Raw genomic sequence first — 24456 nt, 5'->3', positions numbered from 1 at the left:
ACTCCAAGGGACTGCCTTTGGGAAGAGAGATGGAAATAAAGTAGGGCAAGGGGAAGAAGTTCCCTGCGTTGTCTGATGTTTGGTGGTCATGGTGCAACCAGCCAGACAATTCCCATGAGAAAAGTCTACAAAGAAACAGAGGCTGGCCAACCCTCTAGTCAAAAATTTCCTAAAGGATGGTTGCTACATTTAGCCTAGACAGTATGTGAACACAACAGAGATTTGTAAAATTAAAACTGATGGAGATTTCCCAATGTGATGCTGTTTAAATCATCAAGCTTCCAGTGGGTAGCTATTCAAACACTTTTTGGAAACTGTTGTCTTTTCTTCACACTAACAGCCACAGATCCAAGATTCCCCATTCTTTGATCACATTTTAAAATTCCTAACTGTCTGCACCTCCTAAACCCTGAAGTAAATGTTGCTTTTTGATGTGCTCATCTGGATGAAACAGCAACACCTTTTGTTGGTTAGTGATGTACTTTCTCAGTACAAGGGCAGGAAAAGAATGGACCATAGTAATTTCTAGGCCTTCAGCTAAGATATGGAAGAAATTTCAGATGACAAGCATTAATATGGTAAACTTCACCATCTTCTGTTTAATCAAATTTATTAAAATCACCATCATTTTGCATATCTTGGAGAACTAGGTATGGCTCTGGATGTTTCTGGTATGAAAGGTCAAGGTACCAGAAATCAAAAATTGCTTATATTAAATTATATCTGTGGGTCCAAACTCTGCTTGTATTGTTTTTCTATACTTCATTTTCCCCACTTACAACTCAGCTTGATTTTTAGCCATTATTGTATTGCTACAATGAAAGTATTAACTTTTCCATTAACCACAAATAAATACATTTTACCAGTTCAAAACATTGAATTTGAGACAGAAATCACTTCAGCCACGCCAGCCTCATAGAGGCACTCAGTCTCAGCAACAAAAGGTTTCAATCAGATATCCAAAACTTTGTCCATCAGATTTAGATTTGTCCTGAAATGCAAGACAGACTTTCCTCCTTCCCCCCTTTGCAGAGCCAAAAGGCACAAAACCCAAGAAAATTAAAACCTTCTGCATTAGTCTGCAACATGCAACAAAATGTAATAAAAAGCCAAATGTCTCTCTGCCCTCCCCCCTCATCTAGTTGAATTATTATTTCAACCAGTCATGTAGTTGCAACTCTGCCTACATCTCCAAAAACTAAACAATTATGCCACAATAGGGGTATTTTGTTCACTCAGAAAAAAAAACCATCTAATGAAAAACTATGTTGGTGGTTGAACCCGTTTCCTTTAGGAGGAGCTGGCTGTAATCTCAGTGGGACTTGTGGTTTCAGCTATTCATACTGTTCATAGCAGTTTCTGTTTTTTCTCAAAGCAACGTAACCCAGCAACACAGAGAAAAGCTGTGATTAACTTCTGAGATACAAGATGTCACGGCAGTGCAAGTCGCCTCTTCACCAGGAGCACCATAAATCTCTGTTGCTCTGGTTTTGCACAGACACCTCACATCTCAGGCAGAGTGGAAAGCAAAGTTAGAAATTGCTGAAATTTTCTCTTTTACCCAAGAACAAGTTGACTGTGGACTCGTGACTCTCAGACAGATCATCCTTCAGAGCTGCAAGAAACTGCATCTCTCAGGGCCTGATCGATTCCTTCCGTTCCTTGCCAACCACAGGAGAGCTTTAAAATTAACAAGCATTATATTAGCTGACTTTACCTAAGGAATAGCTATCAATTATCCACACACACAGAAGACATTTCCTTTTATCTGTATGCAAATGTCCATATGTGGTGGAATGAAACTGGAAGGGAACATGTAGGCATCAAAATCTTACGTATATTATATACTGTTTTAAAAAATGCACTATAATGCTTGTGTCAATCTCAATAAATAAATTCATAAAAATCCAAAACACCACATCCAACCAAACAAACAATTAAAAAAGCTAAGAGGAATAATCAGAATGATGCTAAGGAAAAAAAATAAAACTCTTTCCTTTATCTCTTGTATGAGGCACTTAGGCTTGCCCTGATCTCTGAAGTACAACAGCTACACAGGAAGACATCCAGGCTCTGTTATTCAAGATGCAGAATAACTCATAATTAATTTGCTTTAAAAAAAAAAAAAAAAGACCCATCTGGCTGTCCCACCAACACAGAGATCTTGGGAGAAACTCAGCTCACAGTGGCCAGCACAGCTCTGCTGTCCAAACCTTTGGGACAAGCACCAGCCCTCCCCTGTCCAAGCACTTTCCTAATGAACACACTGATGCAGCCTCTTCTGTGTGCTCTGGGAGATGTTATTTCTTTTTTTAATGACAGGTTCTGTTATCTCATGTATATATTAAAGCTGGCCTTTCAGCTCTTCCATTAATACCAGACACTGAAGTCAGAGGTGAACTCTAAGTGACTCTGACACTTTCAGATTAGGGCATCTCTCTGACAGGCTTCTGACACAGCCTCTTTTCATGTCTCAGGACTGCAGGAAGAGGGGAAAAAACTGCCCAGAACTCAGGGTTTCCAAACTGCTCTGCAGCAGCAGTTATTTATTACTGCTCTGCCCTACAGTGTCACCCAGGTGCTGCAGAGGAAAGAAGGAGGCCATTCCCTGCTATCAAGAAATATTTTCAGAATAAACTGGTGAAGGATAAGCAGGTGGGCACAAGATGAAAGCAAAGCAATCCTCGGGCTGAAAACATGACTTTTATGTTTTGTAAAGCTTTTTTGCTTAGCAAAGCTGACCAGGTGGTTTAAACAAAGAAGGAAGATAGATAGAGGGAAAGAAGGAAAGAAGGAAAGAAGGAGGAAAGAAGGAGGAAAGGAGGAGGAAAGGAGGAGGAAAGGAGGAGGAAAGGAGGAGGAAAGGAGGAGGAAAGGAGGAGGAAAGGAGGAGGAAAGGAGGAGGAAAGGAGGAGGAAAGGAGGAGGAAAGGAGGAGGAAAGAAGGAGGAAAGAAGGAGGAAAGAAGGAGGAAAGAAGGAGGAAAGAAGGAGGAAAGAAGGAGGAAAGAAGGAGGAAAGAAGGAGGAAAGAAGGAGGAAAGAAGGAGGAAAGAAGGAGGAAAGAAGGAGGAAAGAAGGAGGAAAGAAGGAAAGAAGGAAAGAGAAAATTCAGATCAGAAAACAAGAATAAACTGAATAAATTTATCAGAGCCAGAGTAGCATTGAAGAAAATTCACTCCTGACAAGAATTAAGTGCACTGCTTGCCTGTTGCACATGAACAAAAAAATCCAAACTCCAAACAGGCATGTCTAAAGCCACAGAGGAACGGGGTGCCTTTATTCCCCTGTGCTGCTCTGTGGGAAGAAATCATTCAGAAGCCAGATATCAGCTCCTAATGAGTAGTTTTGTTACTCACAGGCCTCACAATGTGAAACAGGGGGTGGCTGAGGTTACCACGCTGTGGTAATAATCAAATTTAAGGGGCTTATAATCGTTATAAACTAATCAGGGTAGAATTATATATTTTTAATTAGCAGCTGCTGTGTGGTTAAGGCACTAGAATCCCCAGCTGTCTGCTGCTAAGTGCAACCAACAGAATCTTACTTGAAGTGCAAAATACACGCTTGTACATGGAAAATATATTAAGAAAATTAAAAATTGCCCTTAAAAATTCTATATACCATAAAGCCTCACTAGAGATCATGCTTTTTGCTTTCAGCATTGGAAAGATTAGTTTATTTTTTTTAAAGCCTGTGCATTTAATCTTATATTGAACATAGGCCAAATACAAAAATATACAATACATTGTGTATATTGTTACTTCAAGCCACATAGTAGTTACTTGTAAATCCTCCAGCATTTGGTATAAACACATAGTGTTTGTCTACTCATTGTAAGTCTAGAAAAGGCAATATTTATGGGGAGCCCTGAGAGGTGTTCACTGCATGAATAATGGAGACTGAATAAAACTCGTCATTTGGATTTTCATGTAACAACAGACTTTAATCCAAGATTCCTAAGTAAAGAAACAGATCTCTTCAGTTTCTGTAACCACCCCTGCACACACTGTTGTATTTTTAAATTCTTTTTCAGCTGCATTTTAACTGAGAACCTTTCTGTGTTATCACAGAGAGACTTCCACTGGCACCTGCCCCCAGAGATATTGTTTTGTTTAAAAATAAAGCAAACCCAACAGCCAGTTCAACTGAAAACAAAAAGGTTTTGTTAAAGCTGCTCAGGTATAAAGAGGCTGATCAGAGCCTGCAGATGCTTGGCAGAAGTCTACAACAAAAACCCCAAACAGCAAAGCAGCAGGTCTTGTCTTCTAACACGTTCTTCAGGTTCTCTGTGACAGACCAGCCTCCTTCTCCCCAGTCCAGCAGATTTGTGACATTTTGGCCAAACCCAAGCAGCAGCAGAACTGCACCTGAGCACAGCCAGGCTCCTCATCCCAGAGCCAGGCTCCTCAGTGCTGTTTGAGGATATACCTTAAGGTACATCCAGAAGGTGCTGCAAAGGGCTAAGCAGCTGTGTTCCCATCCCCAGCCCTCCCAGAGGGCAGGGCTCTGTCCAGGGCAGCAGACAGCCAGGCTGGCTGGTGATGAGAGCTCTCCAAGCCAAGCCCAAAGCCCAAAGCCCAAAGCCCAAAGCCCAGCCCATCTTTGGATGCTGTTTCTGGGTCCTGCACTGTCAGTGTTGCTCTGTGTGCTCCCCAAACCTTGTCCTGCCAAAATAACAGTGACACTTCCCCACCTGCACAGTGAAATTTGTGTCTGTTCCACCATCTCTCTCATCACAGACCAGGTATGGATTCCACTGCTGGAGAAGATAAATGACCTCAGATTCATACTTTGGGTAAAACTGTTTCCTATGAAATGGATGCAATGCAATCAAGACTGCACACCAGCTCCTCACAGAAACTGCTATTTCCAAGAGTTTTCAAGCTCTAGGCAGTCCTGAATAATCCTCTGCCATGTCTGAGGGCTTTGACTAACGAGTCTGCAAATGGAGACTCAGAAAACCCAACAACCATTACTTGACTGAAATACCCTTCTGTTGACTCAGACTAACACACTCAGCCATGGTAGAAAAAGAAAAGGGCCTCCTTGAAATGCCAATAGCTCTTGGGGAAATCATCTGGTCTTGCAGGTGAGTGCTGCTGCCAAGACTGGCTCCTCCAAGACACCCAAAACCCCAACAGCTTCAGACCAAGGTTATGGGTAATGGGAGCTGTATAGGACCTAAACTCTTGTATTTCCACTCTAAAACACAACACACCCTCAGAGCAAGAGCCAAATATATTTGAGGGAGAAAGAGGCCCAAAAAGACAGCTGTTACACCCAAAATATTAGCATCACAAACGTGGCACTTTCAAGTCACAGGGACAGAGTCACTGAAGGCATGGCTTCTGAACAAGAGGTGCACAAAGATATCAAAGACTTTCACAGAACTGTGGCACTGAGCTGTGCCCAGGCAGGCAAATAATGGGCTAAATTAATTGCCTGTAGCATGACACTGCTGGAAAATCCTGGAGGTTTTGACTGTTCTGCAGCATTGGTTCTTTCAACTCCACCCCATGCTGGGGCTTTAATCTGCAGGGCACTATCAGCAATGTTAGAGGCAAGACTAAAAATAAACGAGGGACAAGAAAAATGCAAAGCTCCTCCTCCCCACAAGGTCTGGAGGGAATTTCCTGACTCAGTCAGACTGCTGGATCACTTGTTTACTTGTTACTAAGTATGAATTTTCACAGCAGTGTGTGTGGTTTTCACTGAAGTCTCCAAGTTAAAATCAACAGGGCAGTAATGTCCTAAGGAAACTAAACACCACTGACCCTCCTGAGGGACAGGATCCCTGCTGCTTCCCTGCCCATGCTGGAAGGAAAATACTGCATTTTTAGGTCAAATATGAAAGTACTGGGGGCAAAGACAGATGTATGGGTGAGGGACACCAGCTCCCACTGTAACCTGCATCCTACTCAATCCCTTAGATCTGTTTGCCCCCAGATAAAGAAGCTGTCATGCAACATTCAGAAGAGATGAGGGGTTTATCCCTCTTCAAAGACCCTCTTGAATGCCAGGATGCATTTGGGGAAGGACAGGTCAGCTCTCCTCCCTGTGGCACCCACGGAGGACACAGCAGACACAAGTGATTTCAGAGCTACACAAGAGGCTGGCACGGAGATTTGTTTATGGAGAGCTAAAAATTAGGTTTGACTTTAAAATAGCACAGTCACCAGGCACAGCTCAGAGGGTCACATTCTTCTTCCATCCCTGCCTCCTCCCATCTCTGCCCAGCAGCTTTCCTGGCCTGCAAGCATGGCAGGATTTCCCCACGAGCGTGGCAGGCAAAAATCTGTGGCTGGGGAGCTGAAGGAACATGCTTAGGAAGGGATGCTCAGCACTTCCCACAGCACTGGACACTTTTTTTGCAGGACCAACACTGCAGCCAAGCCCATTCCTGTCTAGCAGCCTGGCACATCAGATACCATGGCACTGCATGAAAATTTTAAGCGATGCCTGCAGGTTCACAGCCTAAGACAGAGGCTCACCTTCCCATTTCACTCCCTGTGGAGCTCTCCTTCTTCACCTCCCCAACCCCTGGAGCACACAGCAGAGGAAAATATAAGATTTCAAGCTTTGCAAACCTCCAGCCTAAACCAACATCCTGTAAAACTACGAGTTAAAGGCAGGAACACTTCACTTCCAAACCACAAAGGCTGTAATGAGTGTGGTTTAATTGGCTGGTACAAGAGCTGCACAGCCAGAATCAGCAGCTGGCAATGAAATCAGCCCTTCTGCACGGCAGATTGCTAAACTTTTGCCCTTGTCTGCAACGTGGTGTGTCACAGAAGTAATTCAGTATCCATAAAAAGAATTACAAAAGTATCTAAGAAAAACAAACTGTTAGCCCAGAACTGGCAATAGACAAAGTTTTTTTCCCAAAAGTTTCTAGTTGTAGACTATAGGGATGAATTTCTACTATGTGCATCTATATAGCATTCTCCATAAGAAACCTGTATACTTTAGGTGTCACTTTAAAATCTGGCCCTTTAGAGATACTGATTTTAAGAGGCTTGGTGCATATTTAAAAATCTCATTATTATAATTCGTGATTAGATCCTTTGAAAAATCAGTCCCAAGTGACAGAAGTCACTATCATGGGATGATGGCACATTTCCTTACTTCATTTATTTAATACAACACTCAGCTATTCACACATGTCCAACTTCTCCCTTGGAGGTTTACAAAGCACAGAGCAAGTTAGTTTGCATCTAACTTCAGAACAGCCAGATGAGTAAGGAGCAGGGTTTTACAGCAAAGCCTTCCTTTCATCTGGGGCAAAAAGCTTTCAATCTTATAAAGCCAGAGTAGTAAACTTTCAAGCCAAGGTGTTTCACAGAGGTAGCTGGGGCTCATTGCTATCCTATCCCCTTGATGGAGTTATTGGAAGTTTTATTGTTTACACTTTACTTAAAACTACCTTTTTCTCAAACAGAGAAATGCATATTAGGCAGGGTAAAAAAATCTATAAAAAATAATAAAACAACCCAAAACCCACATTAACAAGAACTTGAAGTGATTTCTGCATACATATTTTAATTCGACAAGCAAGGCTAACCTAAATAAAATGAATACATATGAGAAGAGCAACATGGATTCATTCTGCAAGCAGCTGAGGAATTGCTGTTCTCAGCCTGTTCCTGCTGTGAGACCCTGGGTGCTCACACCCAGCAGCTTCTCTCTTGGCCAAGGCAAGGCTGAGCCCAGAAGCTGGCACTGCCTTTTGGAGTGCAGCACTCGAGATGAAATGCAGAGCAGGATTTAAACTCCTCAGTTAGTTCAGCTGCAGACCACAGGCGTACAGTCCATGCCTTTCTGCTTTTACCTGCACAACTTTATTTTAAATTGGGTCTTGTCCCCAGGGCTCCATATTAAAGGAGTTGCTCATGCAATGAATCAAGAGTCAGAAGCTTTGGACGTGTCAGAACAAATCCCACCAAATGTAAATTGGTGTAATGTACAGATTTATGCTGGCTTACATGGCACTAGAAAGGGAAAGGCAGTAATTCAAACTGCTGCACAGGCTCCCAACAACAGTGATGATAACATTGCTTTTCTAAGGCTGAAAGAAGGTTCTGGGAAAGGAAGATAAAACATGTCATCTTTGAAAGGGGAGCAATGCAGGAGCTAAGCCCCAGTGCCTTCACAAACACCCATCTCTCCCCAGTAAAACAGGCTTTGGTGTTATCCAGTACATAAGTTTTGCAACAGTTTTCATTCTAGTTAAAATTGCATGAGGGTTCATTAATTTTAACGCTGTGTGATTTGCCATGCCCATACCTAGGAATGCACCAAGCCCTGGAAGCATTTGCCTGCTGGCAGAGGGATGAGTCCTGCTCACCCAGCCCTGCTCCAGAAGTGGGCTGCAGGAGCACACTGCCCCTGTGTGCTCCTTTAGACCTGACCTTGCCACCCTCCACAGCTGCCAGGACCACGTCCCCAGCCAGGCACCCTCTGAAAGCCACCACCCTGCCAGGGACAGGGAGCAAAGCCAGACACCGGGGCTGGGGCTGAGCCTGCTCCCACTCCCAGCTTGTGCAAGTTCACACAGAACGTGGGTCTGTATTCTCTAAAAGTCAAACACCCCCCTCAAAGAGAAAAACTTGCTGGTATGTCAATTATGACAAACACTGCTGATCAGGAAACTGAACCTGTGAGCTCACCTTGCATTTTAAAGGCACTTACATCGATATTCTGGTGCATTCTTTTGACCTGAGATATTAAATCATGCACACTGAGTTAAGTTTTTTCCAGGCAACAAAAGGGTTTATCAGCACACCTCTGGTGGAATATTAACTCCAGTGTTTTGCTGGAAAGAGGCTGAGTTTAATCTGGATTGCAATTGGAGAGCGGGAAAGAAAAAGGGTCAGAGCAAACATGGCACCATTATTAAAGAAGTGGGTTAATTATCAACCACGGGTTGATAATTGAAACTGTGGAAGCACAGCAGCAGCCCAGTCCTGCTGGTGATGATGCTGGCTGCTGGACAAGCAGAAAGGGATCCAGATTGGTTGCAAGAGGAAAGGGATTAAAGCTCTCATGCTGTTACATAACTAAAGAAGCTGGTTCTGAAACAGATATCTGTATCTGCAGGGTATTTGGGGTGCAATGGCTTTATTAGCCAGAGTCACCACCAGCAGCAAGGCAGGCTTAATGCCCATTACAAAAATATTTTATGCCTGGTATCAGGGAGCTCTGCAGGGCTCAGAAATGGATCAGACATTTCTTCACATAACAAGAAGAGCCGAAGGCAGCATCTGATACTCCACAAAAGGCAACAAACACTATAAACAAGGTACATAAAGCCTCCAGCTTGCAGGCATAATCTGCTCTCTGCCTACAAGAGGGCAGGACACTCCACCAGGAACGGGTTATTCTTCCCAGCAGGCACCTCTTTCTAAAGCTATCTTCTAAAACATTATATCAACCAGTGTTTGCATCAGGAAAGCAACTGAGAGGACAGCTCACCTCAGCCTGCTGTGACACATCCTACACCAAACTAAACAGCATCAGGAGACACTGTTAATATCCAAAACCACTCGCACAAAGAGCAACAAAAACAGAACACAGAAAATTTGTAACTGTTACTTTTTTAACTCCCACTACGAGAAAAAACAACACTGTAGCAAAATATTAAATGGTAAATTACAAAAAGAAAGTTAAAATATTACATCAGCCCAAACCTGCCAAAACTGAAAGAATCATAACAGATAAAAGAAAGTTGTGGAGGGTAAGTGGGTAAAAATAGAAATGCCAGTATATGACATGCCTGGGAGTTATAGAAAAAGCATCTGGATTGTCCTCAGATCCCCTCCTGACTGCTGTCTAACTCGGTAACCATCCCTCTTGAGCAACGGGGCTGTCTCAAGCAGAGCAATGGGGCAATGCTGACTTCTTTTCATCCGATGCCATTTGGGGCAAAGCACCTTCCCAGCCAGCCAGGGAACAGTTTGTGCCCTCGGCTGCACAGACCTGGGCACAGCCTGAGCCTGCCCTTCAGCCCAGGGGACACCAGGGGACACACACAAACACACACACGACCTTCTGCTTGTGGCCCTGGGGAAGGACCAACCTGCATCCACGGGAACCGCATCAGAGCCACCAAAAAACAACTCTGAAAATTTACACACCGCTGCAACTCACTCCAGGCAAAAGGAAGAGCACAGAAAGACCCATCTCAGCCCGTCAAGGTTCCAGAAATATAATTTCCACTTTATTTCTGGAGCCTGCCATTTATTGAGCACTGCTAAGGAGACCCACTTCTCTTCTGCGCCCTCTCTCCTTTCACAAGCCCAAATGCAAGGCCTAAGGCATCCTCATGGGATGCACACTACACCAGAGTGCTGCTCCCTGCAGGGCCACCTGAGCACAATGACAACTTGAAATACTTATTAAAAAAAAAAACAAAAACAAAAACACAAAAAACCCCCAAAAAAACCACACAAAAAAAAAAAACCCCAAAAAAAACCCCAAAAAAACCAAGAGAGAGAGAAAAACCCTTTTCAACCGAGCATTTTTTTTTATTTTTGCTGCAGCCAACTGCCTGGCTCAGTATCTGGCACCTGCCACGTATGTCCTTTGCTACAGTGACAGCTACAGAGAAGTATTTGAAAACGTTTAAGCAAAAATGCTTTGTCATTTTGTGAAGCATTAACACTGGTCAAGGCTTTTAAAGGACATTGCAACAACTTGGCTGTGGATATAGACTCTCCTGCTTAAATTATGGATTTTATAATGCTCTGAACATCACTTCTGAAATGCACAGACTTTGGAGTGTCTCTCCTCTGCTCACTTCATGGTCCCCAAAGTCTGAACCAGACAGAGTTTTCACAGCTAAGCTGAGGCAGGAGAAAATCCCATTCCATAGAAAGCTGAGGAAAACAAACCCAAGCAGCTGCATGTGAAAATTGCATGAAGTCCAAAGCCACCGAGTGTGAGCCTTAGGACAGAGAAACAGTCAGGCAAGTGCACAAATGCTTTCCACGTGTTCTGAGTGGAAAGAAACTGAATTTTTTAAAGTCTAACATGGAAACCGCTTTAAGCAATTTGTCGTTTTCAATAGAGGTTCTGCAGTAAAAGAGAGATTTCGACAAGTTAAACAACTTCCTACCGGAACAACTGCATGCAATGTTTAAACTACTTCTCACAGACCCCTTAGAAAAGGAGTATTTCTAATTTTGCCATTCAGGAAGACTTTGAAATGTCACTGCTGTTTGATTTGACCAGTGCAGAGGAAATGCAGAGTTGAGAGAAGGAGAAAACAATGCATTTACCATTCTGTCATTTTTTTAAACTTGATTCCAAGGCAGCTGCTATATGAGCCAGTGCTAAGAAATGCAAATATTGCACCTTTACATCCAAGAGGGGGAAGCTTCAGCCATGTTTCCTGTAAATGTTACACCTTAAAGCACACCTAGGTATAACAAGGCATCAATGTGCAATACAAACTGAAGGAGAACTGAGGCTGACAGTACCTTTTAGCTACACCTGAGCTAAAACAATGCTTTTATGGCAAAAAATCCTCTGAACATGAACCACTACAATGGACCATAATGCTGAAGTCTCTTCTACATCAGGGACTCTGAGGAGAAATAAGCAGACAATAAATATTCACTGCTGCTTCTGCCACCAGTTCAGACAGCTATCAGCATTCAGCAGTGCTGCTGCTGTGTCCCAGTGCTTGAAAGCTCTGTCCTTTGGAGGCCTTGAGGAAGTTTTGTTTATCAGTTGGTGCTGCTAATGGAAAGCCTTTCCTCAGCCAGAGCTCAGGGAGGAGCAGGCTCTGCTTGACAGAGCCCACAGGTTGCTGGAACATACTTGAGGTTTACAAAAATGGAGTAGCTGGCACAGAACAGCATCAAAAGTCACCTATTATTTGTAAAATCTACCTCCATCTGCAACTAATACAGGAAAAGAGGAAGACCAGCTTTAATTAAGTCAGTAAGACTTGTAAAAAAGTCCCTAGCTTTTTGAAGGAAAGTTTTGAACCTTCCTGTTGAGCACACACCCAGGGCCTGGAGGGCAGGAGGTGCTGCAGGCAGCAGAAACACTCTTTTGTCAGAAATCCACCAACGAATTATTGTATCCAGCACATCCTGAGCCAGGCTCCAGCCAGGCAGCTGATGGAACCTTCCCTGCCAACTCAACTGCACCGTGGAAAAATGCTTGTGCTCCCTGCCAGGGGCGAGATCCCATCCGGGCAGCCGAGTGGGAGAAGAATACAGCAAATAAAAGCTAACTGAAGAGCCAGTTTGGGAGCTGGGGCTCCCTTGCTTCCTCAGCATCCTCAGGGGGACAGCAGCAGAGCCATCACTGCAGGATGCAGTGCCAACTCACCCACCTGGTCTTGGGACTCAGAGCAGCTCAAAGCACCCCAGTCCCCAGCAGGACACAGCTGAGCTGCACATCAGCTGCACTAAATCAATTGGAAATAGGTTTTGGTTAATCCTCTGCAGCCTTTTAATGTTGGGATTGTGACAACTTGCCCGGGTTTTTAGGCAAACAGCAATTTCCACACTGGTTTAGGCAAGTCTCAGTGCTGATTATAGCATCTTTTACAGACAAGATACAAAAAGCCCTCTGCAATGTGTTACGTTAGCACATGCTTAAATTTAAGTACTCTCATTTTTACTGGGGCTTTTTTCATGTGCAACAATATCAGCACATCCAAATTTGCCAGTCTGCAATATGACCAAGGTATCCTATCCCAGCTCAGAACTATGTAAAAAAACCCCTCTTTGTATTTAGCTCCTGGAAAAACTGATACGTGGGTATTTCTGGCATCAACAAATACAACTGGAAAATTGGCAACAGAAAACAAAAAGAAATGGAAAGGTTGCCTTGGCTAGTCCCTGGTCCATCTCTTCTGCAGATAAAAATTCCAGCCTTTGACGTGTTTTATAAGCACAAATTAAAAAAGAAAACAAACTACAGGGCATTTTACGGAAAGACTCTTGTGGCAAAGCTCCACCTGAGCAGGACAACCTGGCAATACAACAAGGTAGCTGTTCCAGCTGAGGCAATTCACTGTTTTAATGAGGATCTGAGAAGTAGCAGAGCCCCACAGCACAGGAAGAAGGAGCCAAGACTTGTGGGTCCATGCCCTTGTCACAAACATCCCAACTGAGCCACACAGCCTTGGTGCTTGGCTTTCTCCCCCCACTCATCACCTGAGCTGTCCACAGCCCTTATTCTCCTGCAGACACTGAGGCAGGGACAAATCTCTCAGGTCCATGCACTGCCTGGCACCAGAGGACCCCACAGTTATCCCTCCTGACAGGCTGACATCGTGCATCCAGGTATTCACATTTCCCATCCTCACAAAGGAATGACCTCGTGTTAAAGTGCAACTGCCACCTGCCCCTGGAATGAGGGAGCTAAATGCCATTTTCTGGCCTTTAACACGCCAGAGGCCTCTGTGCACGATGAAACTGGGCACCTTTCCGAGATACAGCTTCTAGCTGCACTCTGCATCTCCCTCCTGCAGCTCAGAATGACTCACAGGGGCCAGAGCAAGGTCTGGACAGCAGCTGCCCCCAGTGTGTGTCAGGAAAAGGGAACCTGGATCTTTCTCAGCAGCTGCATCACGGACCTGAAAGCCACTGAGGTCTCATGAGCAAGCCATCTCTCAAAGCTAACATGTTCCTGCAGATGATTTACAGGACAAGTATCATCGAAACAGTTTCACCACAGCAACACCACAAGAGTGATTTTCAAAGTTTTTACAGGATCAGAGGCTGCTCGTGCATCTCGTGATGAGATAATGGGCATGGGAACTGTTCTCAGCCAGAATGGTGGTGGTTTCATACTCTTCCTTTTCAGCTTCCAAATAGCTGTGCCAACAACGAATTTTAGCACCTGTGGTGAAACCCATGGCACTGGCTGTTTAGCAACCTGAGCTGCTGAAATCATGGGATTAGTTTCCATTGTAAAGGAAAAATTAAGGGTGAGGATAAGGATATTCTGGAACTTTTCACTGAAACAGCATTTGACAATAGGGTTGCTAAAGTGAAAAATTTAAATATATATATTCATATATACAGACCATCACATATTCTCAGAGTCTCACCCAAGAATTCAAACTATTTTGATGGGTGACACAATATTTTCACAAGCTCCTCCTCCTGGACTGGGTGCAGGCTGTGTGTAGCTATAAAATTTTCTCCTATACCCCACGGAGCAGCCAACCCTTGGACCAGCACAGCCCTGATATCCTCAGTGCCCATCTGGATTTTGCCCAGAGCAGTTCCACACCTCCCACAGCCAGCCAGAGACAGACAGTGGGGGTTTAATTGCCTCACTCCACCTGGAGCAAACAAAGCTGCCTGCAACATGAGGGATTTATAGACTGTACCCGAGTCCAGACAAAAATAGTTCCACATGAAATTGGGCGAAAAATCTCAGCATGCCCATATCTCTTCATTAAAAAAAAAAAATAGAAGGAAAGCTGTGGTACAATGTATAAACGCATTTGGCAGCTCAGATCTCCACTTGGAAACAGTTTGATTAATAAAAGCAGACAGTAGGTGACAGGGAGGACGGTGAATACAGACTGTACACAAGTTAACAAAACACTATATACCATTGCTAAGCAAGTTTGGTATTTGCACATCAAACAAACACACAGCGTTTGCTGGGGTACCAGCAGAAGACAATCTAACAAAAACAAAGCAAGCCATCCCCTCCCAATAAGTAAATAACTTACTGATTTTATTCAGAAACAGCAGATTCTGTGATCCTCAGAGTCCCTGCTGAGCAGACAACAGAGCCTCTGGACTTGCTCACGCAGTCAGTCTAAACCACCACCAGAGCACATTGAGAAGATATTCTATACTAGTCACTTCACTGCTTAAGGAAAAATGCATACCAGGGGAAAGAGAAGAACATGATTCTTTGCTTTGCACCAGACTAATCCCTCTTTAGCCCACAGGACAGGGAGAGAACAAAGCCTGGGCTGGACCAGTGGCTGCCAAAGCTCCATCAGCTGTCTTGTCTTCGGTGCTTTCCCCCAGGCAGCAGCACTGCAAAGAGGAGACTCAGCTTGGAGACAGCAGTTTCCCCAAATTCAGCCAAACTGCAGATTTCTCACCCCCCAGCTCCCCAGATCAGCTCCCCAGGGCTCCCCACACATCCCCCACTGTGCCATGCAGGGGAGCCACGCGCTGTCCTGGAGCAGCACAAGATATTTTAGGCACCACATCCTAACAGAATATTCAACAGCAAAGCTGCATCACAGAGTCACAGAATGGTTTCAGTTGGAAGGGACCCTAAAGATCATCCAGTTCTGACACACCCTGCCACTGCAGGGACACCTTCCACTGTCCCAGGCTGCTCCAGACCTCATCCAGCCTGGCCTTGGGCACCTCCAGGGACTCAGAGGCAGCCACAGCTTCTCTGGACAACCTGTGCCAGGGTGGACAACCTCTCCACCCTCACCAATTCAGCAAAGAACTTCTTTGTATCTCACTAACTCTGCCCTTTTTCAGCTTGAAGTCATTGCCCCTTATCTTATCACTGCACACCTTTGTAAAAAGTCCCTCTCCAGCTCTCTTGTAAGGGCCAGAACAAGATGATGGACTGCTGTGGGACTGGGGACTGTCACCAGCTAGAAAGAGCCATGCTCCTGGCCTGCAGAAAACACTCAGCCTGTTTTTAGAGACAGCCTCAGCATGAGCAACTCCACTAGGGAACAGGGAAACTCTTCCCCAGCCCAAAGCTTTTGGTAGCATTTATGTATTTCCTGCTGCTCTCTCCACTTTGCTCCAGCTATCCCTGGCTTCCCACAGGGCTCCAGAATTGCTCCAAAGCTCAGGAACCTCCACCTGTACCCCTGCCGTTTAAATTGCTAATTGGGAGCTCTAGATGAGCCTCTGGGAAAGGAGGAGGATGGGCATGTTCCTTGCTATTTTTAAGAAAAGTCATTTTGCAGTTATTCTGCAGCCCACCTGTCCAGTTCAGCCTGTTTGGGAAGTAACTCTCCTCTCTCATTCATCCAAAAACCTCTGAGACATCTGTGTCTGTCATCAGTTTGGTCTAACACCCGCTTGGTGCAGGATCTGAACCACCGGAATAAGACAAGTTGAACATCAAAGTTGGGGTTTTTTTTAAAGTACACAATATCTGCCCAGCTTTGTTTGTGTTGAGGGAGTGGCTGGATTTTAGGCAGCTTCTTTTTCAAAGGCTTTTTGTTAATAACGAAATGAAAAACCCAGAGTTGAGGTTTTCCTCTTAAAAAACAAGCCAGAGATTAAGGATATGAAGAAAGAAGTCAGTCCCTTCCCACTCTAATTGTACTGAGACACTGACTTGAGGGCTCCAAAATTACAGATGTGTAATCCAAGACAATGAACTCTTTACTGACGGATTAGCAAACCATGCAAAACTGATTCCTTATTCAAATGCCTTGCAATTGTGAGGGAATCTGTTCCACTTTGCGAGTCATCCCAAAGGCTTTGTTTGTTTTGATTTCCTGTCCCATTATGAAGACAGGGCACTTTGCATTATTTTCACACCGTGTAGTAAGCATTAATGTTTAGTCTAATAAGGGACAGTTAATGAAATTCAATACATATTTTTTAAACCTTATTTTTCTTTTAAGCTATTATACAAACCCTCACAACCATAAAAATCAGAACTGTCTTTTAGCCAAAAGCCAAGTGTGTAAAAATGTACCCCAAAACATCAGGACCTGAACAAAAAACTGGTTTGTTTCTCCAAGGTCTACTAGAGGTAGTTAAAAAAAAAATCTCCAGGTTTAAATAGTATTACTAACACAAAACAGAAATGATGCCAGAGTCAGGGTAGTGGACTAACAGAGAGCATGATGCCATCATTACTGCTTGCAGCAGAGGAATAGTTCTGGAAACCATTTAAAATGTCACAAGAGGAAGCGTGGATGGAGTGTGTGACCTTTGGAAACTGAAGGGTGGATCTCAACAAAAATACCCCATGTACCCTGAGCCATACTGCTCCTGCAGGGCCAAGGCAGATGCTGGCCCACCTATTTGGTTCAGAAGGAAAAGCAAAAAATTACAATTAAAGGAGAAAAAAAAAAAATAAATATCGCAATCTGCCAACATATCACTGCAATGCAAAAGCTGCCAAATTGCTCTGGAAGCAGGCAGCCTCTTCCACAGCTCTCTCAGATCAGCAGATAAAGTCTGGATGATAGCCTAGGCTTATGTCTGTTTCCCAACACCAGATCCTTGCAGGAAGCCCCAAAGTTAGTCCCCAGAGGCACTGATGCTGTGGGTCTCTCTGTGCTGCCAGCTCCGAGCCCCAGCCTGTCCAACCAAACTGCATGGGACCAAAACACAAACTGAGAAACAAACCACCAAGTGTCCAGAGAGCCAGGGAAAGGATGCCAGCAGTGAAAAGGATGTTTCTGTGGAGCTGCTGCTGCAGGCTCAGCAGAGCTGTCACTCAGCACTGAGGAGCTGCTGCTGTTCCCATCCTGCAGGAGATGCAGGGGAGCCCAGAGCATCTTCAGGGATCACAGCGGGGTGACCCAGCCCTGAGCCCTTGGTGCAAAAAGGTCACTTCATACTCGTTTTCTAGAAGACAAAAGTAACTCTTTTCCACAGCTGAGCTGGAGAAAAACTCTGGAGAAATATGGACCAGGAGGATCTGCATTTGCTGCTGCAGGAAGGAGCTGAGACAGGATGCAGAAGTTTGAGTACCAGCCCTCCAAGTACCACTGAGTGCTCACAGCAAGGATCCCTACACCTTCAACTAACATTTTGCCTCAAATTCTTCATAGTCCGTCTATAAATTCACGGCACTTGCTCGTACAGAACCACTACTCTGTGCTTTTCAGCAAGAAATTTAAGTCACTTACAGCACACAAAGATCAAAACCAAATGCCTTGATTTACAAGTTTCAGTCAAAGTCAGAGGAAGTGTGAAAAAAGAAAAAACCAAACACCTGAAATAACTAGCAGGCATAGCTCGTGTCTGGAGCTAAGTAAAGGAATGCAAATAAAAAACTTGGCCAATTATTTTTAAAAACCTCCGGAGAGGTCCCAAAGATCCTGTCCTTGCCCACAGCCCAGACCCTGCTAATGCAATAGAAAAAAGCCCTTGAGGCAGCAGCATCTTCTCAGCTTCCACATTACCTCAAACTGAGCCACGCTGAAACCTAATGAGCGAGGACTCAAATCATCAGTTCTGCACAGCCACAAAAGTGCTGCTCTGAATATCTTTACACCTTAATGCAGCTGCCCTGGGGCAAATGTTTCCCTGTGCACTACACTGCCAAAGCAGCAAGTGCTGTTTCTCAGGCATCAGATCAAGAGATACAGAAACAGCCAGAAGAGATGCATGAATGATCACAGCCTGAGCTGAACCAGAAGAAAATGACAATCCCAAACCCAGGAATGCAAGGAGCTACTGCTGGTTTGGCTTTCACTCCTGTTCAAAAGAAGTTCTTACATTTCTAACATGGAAGATGAATCCTAAATTTCATGATAGCAGGTCAATAATCCACTCATGCAGGGGTTGTAACTCAGTCTTAAAAACATGGAACAACATGCAGGATGGTGTTAACATCTTATTTTGCAGTGGTGTTGAATGACTGCTCATAATTAAGCCCATAATTGTGATTTAATTGCTCTGTGATCTGACTGGCCATAAAGAGGGTGCCAGGAGTCCCATCTCAATAGGTGGAAAGATTAACTTTATTGTGGAAAGCATAACCCCCTTTCATGCCATGAAAAGTATCACATCAACTCCTGGAAATTTTTATAACAGGCTCAATGTGACTCTTGGGCTCTCTTGTCCATCTCTGGGGTGCTACTCCATGGCTGGAGAGGATGGATGACTGCTTTGGCACAGGCAGGATCAACTTCTAAATGCTGGCAAGTTCTACACTGTAAATTCAGACACAGCAGAGATAAGGTCTTCCTCAAGGCAGTATTTTAATATAAGATATACAATTTTCATGACTACTAAGTGCAGTACTTCTTTAAAGAAAGAAGACTACTGATTTATAGCAAAATGAGAGAAGAAGAGATTCTGCCTTTTTTTATTTTACATTTCATTCACGACTACTCCAATTGTCAGAGTTGAAAACAGGCCTTATAAATCTAGGATACAAGAACACCTCCGAGATTTTCGGATGGCAACATTTCTTTCTCTCCACTTGAAACCCACCTGGGTCCGAAAAGAATTTGGGTCAGACGGAAAAATGACTGAGAGAATTCACCATGCAAGTGACTGACTGGCAAGAGACTGAAGGAAAACACTTCTTGGAGCTGCAGCAAGACCCTGCAGAGGTAAACTGGGAACAGCAAGAGCTCACTCTCTAAACAGCCTCTCCCTTTGCTGGCCAGCACATCAGCCCCAAGCTCTGCTCCACACTCACTGCTGGGCTTCTGCAGAGCCAGGCATGGGCACTTAGCACGGCATGTTCAGCATCACCACTCACAAAGTGACATTCTGCTTCCCTGTGTGTGCCAAACCACCAAACACACAGCAATTTACAGATTTTCCTTCCTTCTTTTTTTTTTTTTATTTTAATGTTTCACCAAAAAATCCCAAAATAACATACAGAAATTATCTCACAAGCTCACTCAGGAAAATAAAAGGAATATACTCAAATACCAGCTCATGCAAACTTTTTGAAAGGAGCTGGTTTTGTTCACACTAATATATGTAACTGAGTTTAACATCTCATGTACAGCAGATGCCAGCCTGACATTGAAGCATTGAGTCACTGCACTGTATTGCAGAATTTATCTTAGGGTCAAGTTAATGTTTGAAAAGAAACAAATGCAGCTGATAGCACTGGGTAAACAGTGACTGTTTCTGCTTGGGATCACGCCTGCTCCTGTCTGCCTTGTACAGGGCAAAAAAAACCCACAAGCACACTCCATCCCTCCCTACCGTGGGACCATCCCAGCTGCAAAGTCCTATCAAAATTATTAATTGTATAAACTGCTCTCTGCACCTCCTGGCTTCAAAGCAATAGGTCGTTAGGAGCTTGGGATTCTGAGACTTTTTAAGGGAAGCAAAGCATTGAAATGAGAACTGAAAAACCAATTTAATTTACAAGCATATTAACTTTGACAGTTTCCCATACCAAGCATCTGGCTTGGTGTGGTTTGGCACAGGTCATCGAAACTTAAAACAATCTGGAAATCTCTCTGAATGTGCCCATCTCTCACCGAGGGAGAATGAAAACCCAGATACCCTGCCTCAAATAAAACACGGTCCTTTTTTCACAAATACAGTCTTAATTCTTCCCTTTTGGAGGATGGTACAACAAACTTCTCTTCTGTTGTGCTGGACTCTGTTAATCAAGATCCATGAGAAGAAATGGTGTGCCTGATTTTATTACTGATCTATCCAATGCAATCAATTATCAATTTATCAAAGTGAGATATTTTGACAAATGTGAAATGTATGCAAGGAAGCCACAATATTCACAGTACAGCTGGGAAATCACTAGGTTAAGGCAATGCCAGCTTTACACTAGAATATGTGACCACTGCTCCTATAATTCAATCTATTAATTCCATACTCTCTGACCAAGTAATAATAAAAATGCATTTATTAACTCCACAGAAGTTAATCGCCAATTTCATCAGAACTTAGACACATATGTAAGATGGAAACAGTCAGTCATAAAAGCACTACATGTTAACTGAAGTTTTTTCACACATTTGACAGTTCTGAAAGTTACTAAGATACATGGCAGCAAGATTCAAGATTCTTCCTCTCTCTGCCCCAAAACAGGCAACTATAATGGCACAGCTTTATTCTCAAATGTCAAAGCAAAAAAGGGAGCAGAAGGGGAAAAGGAAGGGAAAGCTCCATTCAAGTTCTTTAGCCTTCTTCACTCTTCCTCCCAGGGTAAGCAAAGGACCAAGAAATCCCATATTTCACCAGTATTTCTATTAAGAGATTTCATAGAGGTTCTTCCTTTTTGTACTTACTTTTCAAACTTACCATTCACAAAAGCAAGAAAAAAATGTTGCACGTGAACCTGTAATTTTCCAAACGCTGGTTTAATGATAAAGTCCATGCACAGCCTATTCCACCTACATTTCCATCTAGTCTCTTTCACCAACAGCAAGGTCAGAACCGTTATCTTCCTGCTCATGCTTGCAAAGGACTGACTTATAGTAAATTTCCTGTTTTTCCGGCCTTGTAAATGTCATACAAAACAGACAGGCAATAAAATGTATACATTTCCAGGCTAATATTGCCCCAGCATTTCAGCACCAATCAGTTAGAAACTACAAACTCGGAGGAGGAAAATCATAGTTAAAAACTTGTTTACAATCTTATCTGCACACTCCTTGGCTGCCTGCTCTAGTGCCACACTTTTCCTGTTGATTGACAGTTGCCATTGCCATAATCAGATTTTTAATCAACACAGAAGTAATGAATTTTAATTAAAATACTCTCCTTTTCTATGCTTATAATTCTGATACATGAGGGAGATCCCTGCTTTGCACAGAGCAGCGTGCAGATGCCAGGCTACCATTGACAGGTTTTCCAGACCACAAAAATATTTTAGAGATTTAAAAACCAAATATTTATTTCTATTCCACATTCTTGGCTAATAAAGCATTTCTTAAAAATATGGAGAAAGAAAAAAAAAAAGAAACTACAATCCCACAGTAACCAAGGGCTTGGTTCTCAGCTCTAGATGAGAATAGTTTAAGTGCCTGCCCTGACTTACAGATGGGTTTTGAACCCTTTTCTCCCACTTTCCAGGTAAACCCAACCAACACACTAAAACTCAGCTCTCTGCCCGTTCTTTTGACCATATCCTGGAGCTGAGACACATTTCCCACCAAGTTGTCAGTTGCAGTTTATTCCCAGGACATGTTTTATTTATACTAACTCATGTTTCCAAAACAGCAAGAAGTTTGATCACAAATTGTTTGGTTGGGAAGGGTTTTACACACACCTTCCTTCTACAAACACCGATCACATTGCAACACCACAAGCTGTACTTTAATACTTCTGCTAAAACAATCAGTACATGAAAAAACCTCTGCCTAATTTCCTCATACTTTTCTTCATGCTTTTCTCCCCCTCCCGCCTGGGCAGGGAAAACCAGCAGGCTGAGTTTCCCTCACCACTTCCCAGTGGAGTGAAGGCAGCAGGGAAAACAGGCATTTTTTTTAAGAAAAACTGGGTATTTTGGAAGTTTGTTGGAATATTTCTGGAAGGGACTAACAAGTCGCTGTGCTTTGGTGGCTCAGCTCCGGGCAGGTGGTGGAGGGGCAGTGCACAGCATCAGCTCCTCTCCGACTCCAGCGCTGTCATCTGCTCTGGCTCCGGAGGTTCCAAGGATGAAACAAGCGCCTGCAGCCCTTCATCTCAGCTCACCCGTGAGCCCAGGGACAAGACTTCAGGTGACAGTCCTGCCAGCTGGCCAGAAATTCTGTCTGCAGCTACCAGCTGGGTCGAACGAAGCACAGGGAAAAAAACCCCTCGCACCACAAGCCAGAGCAAAACCCTCACCTTTAGGATGCACATGTCTGGATGACAAACTTTCCCCTAAGGAATCTCTTGGGAAACACAAAGAAAACTTCCCTTCCTTCCTGCACTTGGAGCGGACCTCGGGGAGCTCCTGCAGCTCTCACACCTCCGTCTGTCCAGCTGCAGTCCTGCTCCTCCTGGTCCAACCTGCCTCGGTGGCTGCGGCAGCACCAACAGCTTCTTGGCACTACAGTGAAGTCCTGTCCTGGAAATCACAAGCCCATTAGCCAGGCCTGTCAGCTAACCTGTTGAGCGACTGTGGAGTGGCATCTTTTAAATCCAGCATGGGAGCACTCTTCCTATCCTCTTCCTCAGCCAAACAGGAGAGTCACCTATCTGTTCCTTCACCTGTGCGCCGCAGGGCTGGCAGCACGGATGTGCCCTCACCTAGGGCAAACCAGGGGGAAGAAAGGTAAATCGGAGTAGCCTTTCAGCCAGAGAGGGAAGATGCAGGAGGGTCCACGCTTTTTCTTCCCACGCTGGCAGCCGGCAAACACACGCTGCACTTTCAGAACAAGACTCCACTAATCACTCAGCAGCTCCAAAGGATGCTCAGCTGCTGGAGGAGAGGATCCCTGCCCCATTCCCCCAGCAGTGAAGCTCCCTCAGCCTCTCCAAGGGTCAGCCGGACACCGAACTCCCCCGGACAAGCGCGGGGAGCGCCGGCAGCTCCGCGGTGCCTTTGGAAAAGCCTCCCGCAATTGCTCGCTGCGCTTAGAGCAGGGCAGGGACTGCGGGGCGGCTGCAGCCGGCTCCGGACGAGGAGGTGCCTGTGCATCAGTGCCCTCGCAGAAGCCGCGCACACGCGTGGGTGCACCGGCACCCGCGGCCGTGCCTCCGTCTGCCCGCGCTGCCCCGCAGGGCTGATGCTCGCCACCCCGGCACCGCGGGTCCCCCCTCGTCCCGCCGCGTCCCCCTCGCACCTTGTCGGACGGCTTTCACCACGATGGGGTCCTTGCAGCTCCGGATCACTTCCAGCACGTCGTAGCGCGGCAGCCCCGACACGCGGACCCCCTGCACCTCCAGCAGCAGCTCGCCCTCGCTCAGCGCCGCCTCGCCGTCCCCCGCCGCCGCGCCCGCGTACGGGAACTCGCCGTGCTCCGCGCCGCCGAGCAGGGCGAAGCCGAGCTGCCCGCCGGGCCCGCGGGTCAGCGCGCACTGCCGCACCCGGCTGGACCAGTGGTTCTTCTTCTGCACCACCCGCGACATGGCGCTGCGGTCCCTCCGCGCCCGCGGAGCGCGCTCGGCAGGTGCGCAGGGGCGCGGACCCGCCGCCCGCTCAGGCCATCACCGCCCGCACGGCCCCGCGCCCGCGGAGGGCGCGCACCGCCCCCGCCCGCCCCTCCGCGCCGTCCCCTCTCCCCTCTTATTAAGGAAAAAAAAATTAAAAATTTAAAATTAAAAATTATTCAAAAGCGCTGAAAAAAGCAAATCCGGCAGCCGCGCGGTGTTGCCGCCCCCTCTCCGCGGGCGCTGCGCGGGGCGCGGAGCCTTTGGGGCGATACAAAGCGGCGTTTGTTTTGTTCCAGTTCGGTCCGTCCCGCTCCGCCGCGCTCCGCGCTGCCGGCGCAGGCGCCTTGGCACGGCCCGCCCCGGCACGGCCCGGCCCCCGCCCGCTCCCCGCCCCCGGCACGGCACGGCCCGGCCCGGCCCGGCCCCCGCCCGCTCCCCGCCCCCGGCACGGCACGGCCCGGCCCGGCCCCCGCCCGCTCCCCGCCCCCGGCACGGCACGGCACGGCCCCGCCGCCCCGCGTGCGGCCCCGGCTCCTCCCGCTCCCACCCACAACTGTCCCGCAGGGAGAAGCCGCTGCCGGGCCCCTCGGGCCGTGGCGAGGTTGACCGCCCCGGCTGGAATCGTCCTTCTCCGAGCCGGGCCGGAGCGCGGGTGCTCTGCCCCGCGCCCCCGGAGATGCTGATGATGCAGGGGAAGGCAGATCTTTGCTTTCCCGAGAGGATTTCT

At 45.8% G+C, this 24456-nt stretch overlaps 1 protein-coding gene across 27 annotated transcripts in view; it reads right to left on the bottom strand.

Annotated features, from left to right (window-relative positions):
* MAGI1 (membrane associated guanylate kinase, WW and PDZ domain containing 1) overlaps window positions 1–24083 on the bottom strand; it is a 325672-nt gene extending 301589 nt beyond the window's left edge. For 19 of the 27 annotated variants that reach the window (XM_030283252.4, XM_030283254.4, XM_030283255.4 and 16 more), the window contains exon 1: window positions 23420–24081. In XM_030283252.4, coding sequence (XP_030139112.4) covers window positions 23420–23705 — 286 coding nt within the window. In that variant the 5' untranslated portion in view covers window positions 23706–24081. Of the gene's footprint in view, window positions 1–23419 lie in introns of all 27 variants that reach the window. The other 8 variants (XM_030283259.4, XM_030283261.4, XM_030283264.4 and 5 more) reach the window with 2 other exon arrangements.
* Between the last annotated feature and the right edge of the window lie 373 nt (window positions 24084–24456).

Source organism: Taeniopygia guttata, chromosome 12 (genome assembly GCF_048771995.1).
Source record: "Taeniopygia guttata chromosome 12, bTaeGut7.mat, whole genome shotgun sequence".
NCBI lineage: Eukaryota > Metazoa > Chordata > Aves > Passeriformes > Estrildidae > Taeniopygia > Taeniopygia guttata.
Note: the sequence above shows the minus strand (reverse complement) of the source record. Positions and strands in the feature narration are given on the sequence as shown.